A 6,473-nucleotide genomic window follows, 5' to 3' on the forward strand; every position below is an offset into this window, starting at 1 on the left:
AAATACCCCTAATATCAAATACCTTTAGCTAAATTGTTTATTTATTCTAATTTTTTTAAATTTATTAAAATACCCTTAATATTAAATATGTTCAAATATCAAATAAAATTATTATTGATTCTATTTTTTAAAATTTACTTAAATACCCCCAATATCAAATATGTTTAACTAAAATTATTATTGATTCTATTTTTTTTAAATTTATCAAAATACCCCTGATATCAAATATCTTTACTTAAATTATTATTGATTCTAAATTTCACTTAATAATATATTTAATTAAAATTATTACTTTTTTTACATTTTGAATTTACAAAAATACTTCTAATAAAAAATTTACTAAAATACCCTTAATAAAAATATGTTTAATTAAAATTATTATCGATTCTAATCTTTTCAAATTTACTAAAATACCCCTAATAACAAATATATTTAATTAAAATTAACATTATCACAATTAAATTCACTAAAAAAATATTACTATTATCCAAATGAAAGTTACAAAGAAGTCTCAAAAGTAAAAAATTACTTGCACTAATAAACATACATGCACAACTCTTATACAAGAACACAAACACATAAACAAAATGAAATCAATGTTACGACAGACAACTTCACACATAGAAAAATTATTACAATTATCGAGCATGATGTCTTCTCCTCCATTGGTTCCACATTTCTTGTGCAAGTTGATCTCTCCATCTACCCCAAGCATCACTCGTTTCAATATGGTGGATCGTCTCACCATCTACTCCAAGTATATTTTGATCTTCTATCTCATCAATAGGATCCACAACCATCACTCTTCTAATATGATTATGTAAAAGGCAACAAACAGTTATAATTCTTCCTTGAGTCTTAATAGGATAAAATGATCTTCCCCTTAAAATTTCTCATCTTGCTTTCAATACTCCAAATGCCCTTTCAATGACATTCCTAGCTTGTGAGTGTTTCATATTAAAAAACTCTTGAGCTGTACTGGGTTGATTATGTGGATTAAACTCACTCAAATGATATTTTTGTCCTCTATAAGGTGCCAAAAATCCTTCACAATTCATATATCCAGCATCACATAAGTAATAATGACCTAGTGTGACATACACAATTGAACAAAATTAATGAAAGATCAAATGGTTACTTTGATAACATATTAAAGTCTCAATAAAATACCTTGGGGAACACTAAACCCATTGCGAAATAGTGCATCTCGCAATACCCTAGAATCCGCAGCTGAACCCTCCCAACCCGCCAGTACGTAGATAAATTGCATATCGGGAGCAACCACTCCAAGCACATTGGTTGTTATGTCACCTTTTCTGTTTCGATATCTAGGCTTGTCAGCCTCAAGGACATTGACTTTGATATGAGTACCATCTAAGGCTCCTAGGCAATCCTAAAATCCAAAACAAAGATCAATTAACTCAATCCTAAAGATCACCAACCATATGAGATTTAATAACATTAGCAAAATAAATTACCTTAAACCATTTCCATCGTTCATCCATTCTATACTGGCTAAATGGTTGAGGTTTCTTCAGTAAGAGATTATGACATCTCAAAATAGCAAGCAATACATCATTAAACCGCCTACTAATTGTTTCTTCAGATCTCACAAATTGTCTCTTTATTACTCTAATTTTGACGTCATGTGCTATAATATGTAAAAACATGGCAACCATTTCTTCCACACCCATATTCCTACTTGGTTCTAACCTTCCAACCCTTTTAAGCATGTTACACAATGCATGAAAAGCACATCTATCCATTCTTGTGTTTTCTATACATGCTAGATCACTAAAATAAATAATTCTATCAACACTAACATCTCTTATTACTTGCCTACTATAACTATCATTCCATTTTCTTTTCTTTTTTTTCAATTGCAATATAATCAAAATATAGCAAATCATCAACAACTTAACCATAAGGTCATTCATTAATTCAAAATGTAAAATCAAGCAGGCAATAACTTTCATCTTCTGTTTGGGATCCATTCTGCAAAAAAATAAAATAAAATAAAATAAAATATTTAGCTAGAAGACTTAACTATTTATTTATTCTATGTAAACACTATGAACCTGCGGAAAGAGGGGGGAGAGGAAGTCTATGAAAACACTTGATTTATAGACTAGCCTTACCAATGTAAACAATATAATACATGAGCATTGATCGGCAAAACTCACTCAGAAATCTCATGTCATTCTAACATAAATTGGTGCTGATAACAAAATGAATAACCTGGGAAATACTGTCAATTTATTTAATTCTTACCCCCAAAGATAAGAACATATGAAAAAGACATTTCCGTGTTGCTCCAAATATAAGTAAAGTCCCAACAATAAACAAGTTACAACTTGACAAAACAGAATCATAAAACATGGAATGTATGAAAAAGAAGTTTTTATGTTGCTGCAAATGTAAGCTTCAACATAAAACAAATCACATTTTGACAAATCAAATCATGAAATATGGAGCATGCACAGAACATCATGTACATGAACAGAGAACATCCATTCAAGTAGAAAACTGGAAAAAAAATATTTGTTGGAATAATGAACAGAAGAAAAACAAAATTGGTGATCGAGCATTAAATTGTCCCAGCACCTACATTTGTGATGTTTTATATACATTTTTGAATAAGGGTCTGTCTGTAGTATCATAAAAAATTAAGGTATTTATATGAATAAGGAGCCTGATATTCCCTTACTTAGAATCATGAATACATGTAAGAATGTGGCCATCACATTGGTAAAATATTTAAACTCCACAAAGTACAACCTCAGAAATATATCGCATGTTAAATAATCCAAATCTTAAAATATTAAAATATTTAGTTAGAAGACTTTACTATTTATTTATTCTATATAATGATTACTATAGCAGGCTAAAATGTGGAAAGAATAAAGGTAAGAATTACCACTTTATATTTTCCAAAATCCAAATACAATGGAATTCTTCCAAAGCTGCTTTGATTTAAAGCTCGGTAATTTAAAGCTGCTTTGATTTCTTCCAAATGTTACAGAGCATCTTCACATATATGTATGCAGTTCTCAGTTATCACACCCCACAGGAAACATATGATTAGAAGAAATAAATTGAAGTAAGAAAAAAATAATTAATCTTTAATTAAATATGCTTTACCCTGCTTAACCAGCATTCATGTCCATTACCATTTTAATCCAACAAACATTTCATCCAAAATTATAACATAACTATGAACCAAAATCCAGACCAAAAAAAAAAATCCAAACTAAACAATGAGATCAAACCATAGATATATATATCACTTAACTTTCCTTTAATTTGATTTCAAAATTTCAATTTCATGAAGGGATAAGGACACACATACACATATATACAATCTAGTGATGCGCCATTTAAATTGTAGCCATTCATTAATATACAGGGAGGATATTTCATGCCCCATTCATTCTAGAATTAACAGCCAAGCGCCCAAGACATTCACACTATCATAATTAGCTGTAAGAAAGGATGAAGATCAAGTATATTGATGGACAAGTGCTAATGTGTCTCAAACTAAATCGTCTTAAAAAAAGTGCATCATGCATGTCTTACCAATTAATTATTCAGCAAAGAAAGAAATAAAGCAATTGGCAATAACATGAAATACCTAGTTAGATGTTCAGAAACAATCTCATCCTTCAGAAGATCTTCATTAACTGCCTTATCATTCTTCTTTCCAACAATAGTGCAAGTCTCAAGACCTGCATGAGGCACAAAGTCCAGATGGAGAGCATGTTAAGATTATGATAATTAAACTAGGATTTAGGCAGAAACTTGTCAGGTATCAAAAGTTGTTTATCAGTGATAACATATTTATGGTTAATATATCTATTTTGATGGCACTGCAAAAGGTAAGTATAGAATGTGATTGCGTCTTGTATAACAAGTAGTTAAAACTCTGTCCGTTCAATCCTCCAATCACCTCAAGAACTAACTCTTAATAGGAATAGCCAAATATAGCACACTGTATAACTAAATTACTTCTTCTTTTATAGCTTTTGTAAACAACATTACATGCATTCACTTCACATGTTTAGTTCAAAGCCACTTACCATTTAACTCATTAGCATTCTTATTATACTGCCGCACCACTTTTCTGAAAACAAAAAAAAATATACATTCAGATTTCAGCAGCGTTCAAATAATGTTCAAGCTGGGAGGGGCTAGAAACTGAAGATACACACCTAGTAAAACAAGGAAGCTACAATCTCTTGATAAATAATACAATAGTTGTGGTTTTTAGCCAACCTGAAAATTGACAGGCTCCTATGGCTCAGACTTAACAAGCTCTTCGACAGAATTTCGGTAATTAGCAATCAAGTCTCTGTAACAAGAAGAAAAATAAATACGTGTTTAGCATCAAAATTTAAAGCTGCTTTGATTTCTTCCAAATGTTACAGAGCATCTTCACAGATATGTATGCAGTTCTCAGTTGTCACACCCCACAAGAAACATATAATTAGTAAAACTAGGTTAGAGTTATCTTTTTTTAGCTCTCAGTGACATAATTGCAAATATCTGGCAGAGTAAAAGAATTGCAAGCAATTTTGGTTCTTGAAAAACAATAAAAAACAGCAAACACATGACTAGGTGATGTGCTCCAAAACTCAATCACCAATTCACCATATAACCTTCATTTTCTCCCCTTAAATTTCAAACACCAAAACTCAAAAGCACTCACTGTGGAAAACAACTTTTCAATTTGTGACCTTATGCAAACTTAACAACGATGTTAACTACCTCAGATCAGTGTCATCATCAAATCATCAGAAATTTGGTGTCAAAAACATCGTAATCATCAACTTACATATCTTATTCGGAGGGTAGCCCCTATTTCCAGCATCAATAGCAACCAATTTGCTCTTATTTAGTATCCCCTGCAACCAACAGAAGAAAGTGAAAGAGGTCAAGAGAGAGAGAGAGAAAGAGAGAGAGAGAGAGAGAGAGATCGAAAGTGAAAGAGAGACAGAGGGATAGAGAAAGAACCGTATGCGAAGCACTAGAGAACCGGTGACAAAGCTTCCTCGTCGACGACGAACTCGACGCCAAGCAAGAGAGTGATGGAGGAGAGAGACCAAACGCGAACACGCGACGCAGAGGATCCGGCTAGAGGCGCGGCAGCAACGACGGCAAGCATACAGTCGCGGTGAACTGATGTGAGCTGCGATGATGGAACACGAACATAAACGAACGATTGAAGTGAATTTCCTTCTAGAATAAGGTGACGGGTGGTTGTGCAAACTCAAATCGGCGGCGAGACGGTGCTGACGCCGGTGGAGCTTCCATGAATTTGGGGAAGAAGCTTGGCTAGGTTTTAGTTTCGATGGGGGAAGGGCTCTGCTAGGGTTTTGGTTTCTAATCAAATGAGGAGTAAAAATCTGAAAAGAAGGGTTGGAGTGAAATTAACAAGGGTATTTTGGTCTTTTCACTTTATTATACACATTCCATTCCCATTGGAATTAAAGATAACCAGGGGAGAGATGGGAATGAAATGGGTTGGATTTTGATTCCAGGGAATAAAACATACCCAGGAATAATTTTTTAAATCTTGAACCAAACATGGGAATAAGATATTCCCATCTCAAAATTTCTGGGAATATACTTGTATTCCCTCCAACCACACACACCCTTAGTAGTCGGGAGAAAATCCAGTTTTAGTATATTAAGTAGATATATTCATATGTATATTATTTATATCCTAATTCAAAAAATAAAAGTCAAGTCTAATAAAAAGAAAAGATTCACTAATAAAGTGGCCTTTTACTATAAGTCTTATCTTTTAAAAAGGCCAACACCAAAAAGAGATCCAACTCTATTTAATTTGACGAGTAATCGCCTGATATTTCTCCACTATATTTAGAAGAGAGATTTTAATAGACTCCTAAAATAAAAAGAATAATTATTTATTAAAAAAATAGAACTATTCTAAGTCTCTAACACAGTACTTATCAATTTTACTATAAATATACTGACACTCCAGATATAATTCACATTTTAATCTATTAAAACTTACCTAAAATCTTTGCTAACTTAAATATCGGAATCTTTTATAAGTATCACCCTCCATCTCCTTACAAAAAACTTAAATAAACGACATCTCGACATCAAAGAGGTCGAACATTATCACACTACGGATGTAAACCTCACGTTCGGTCCAATCAACGTTCCAGATCTTTATCGTAACATATATTAATAAATAAAATATTTATTTAAAGAAAATCTAATTTTGCCTTAGTCCTGACGAAACGGAACAGACTATCCACTTTGCCAACGCTTAAGAGGCTAAAGGTGATGACTGATGAGCGATGACTAAAATGAGCTCGTTTCAATGTTTTGGTTGATCTACGGGGCTCAGTCCATAAGCCCATATAAATCCTTATATAAAGGCCCAGTTGTGTATTTTTAATTTTAGGCCCTAAATTGCTAACTCTGTATAAAAAGATACCTAA

General features: G+C 32.4%; 1 protein-coding gene across 2 annotated transcripts; it reads right to left on the reverse strand.

The window, feature by feature from the left end:
- Positions 1-462: 462 nt before the first annotated feature.
- On the reverse strand, positions 463-6,082 carry LOC112747699 (protein ALP1-like). 2 transcript variants are annotated; one of them, XM_025795867.3, is made up of 8 exons: positions 5,011-6,082; positions 4,832-4,901; positions 4,209-4,348; positions 4,077-4,120; positions 3,632-3,725; positions 1,479-1,995; positions 1,171-1,393; positions 463-1,087 (listed from the first exon to the last, which is right to left on the reverse strand). In XM_025795867.3, the coding sequence occupies exons 6-8, from the start codon at positions 1,992-1,994 to the stop codon at positions 894-896; spliced, it is 933 nt and encodes a 310-aa protein (XP_025651652.1). In that variant the 5' UTR covers position 1,995; positions 3,632-3,725; positions 4,077-4,120; positions 4,209-4,348; positions 4,832-4,901; positions 5,011-6,082; the 3' UTR covers positions 463-893. The 2 variants fall into 2 exon arrangements, with proteins under 2 accessions (XP_025651652.1, XP_025651651.1); XM_025795866.3 differs by having other exon boundaries at positions 4,273-4,348; positions 5,011-5,814.
- Between the last annotated feature and the right edge of the window lie 391 nt (positions 6,083-6,473).

This window comes from Arachis hypogaea, chromosome 15 (genome assembly GCF_003086295.3).
Source record: "Arachis hypogaea cultivar Tifrunner chromosome 15, arahy.Tifrunner.gnm2.J5K5, whole genome shotgun sequence".
In the NCBI taxonomy this organism is placed as follows: domain Eukaryota; kingdom Viridiplantae; phylum Streptophyta; class Magnoliopsida; order Fabales; family Fabaceae; genus Arachis; species Arachis hypogaea.

Bases quoted from the DNA above. Each gene is read 5' to 3' on its own strand.
- LOC112747699 (XM_025795867.3), bottom strand. From the start codon at position 1,994: ATGGATCCCAAACAGAAGATGAAAGTTATTGCCTGCTTGATTTTACAT. The intron at 1,394-1,478 runs GTAATTTATTTT...TTTGGATTTTAG, and splicing joins AACGATGGAAATGGTTTAAG to GATTGCCTAGGAGCCTTAGA. The intron at 1,088-1,170 runs GTATTTTATTGA...ATGTCACACTAG, and splicing joins TGGGTTTAGTGTTCCCCAAG to GTCATTATTACTTATGTGAT.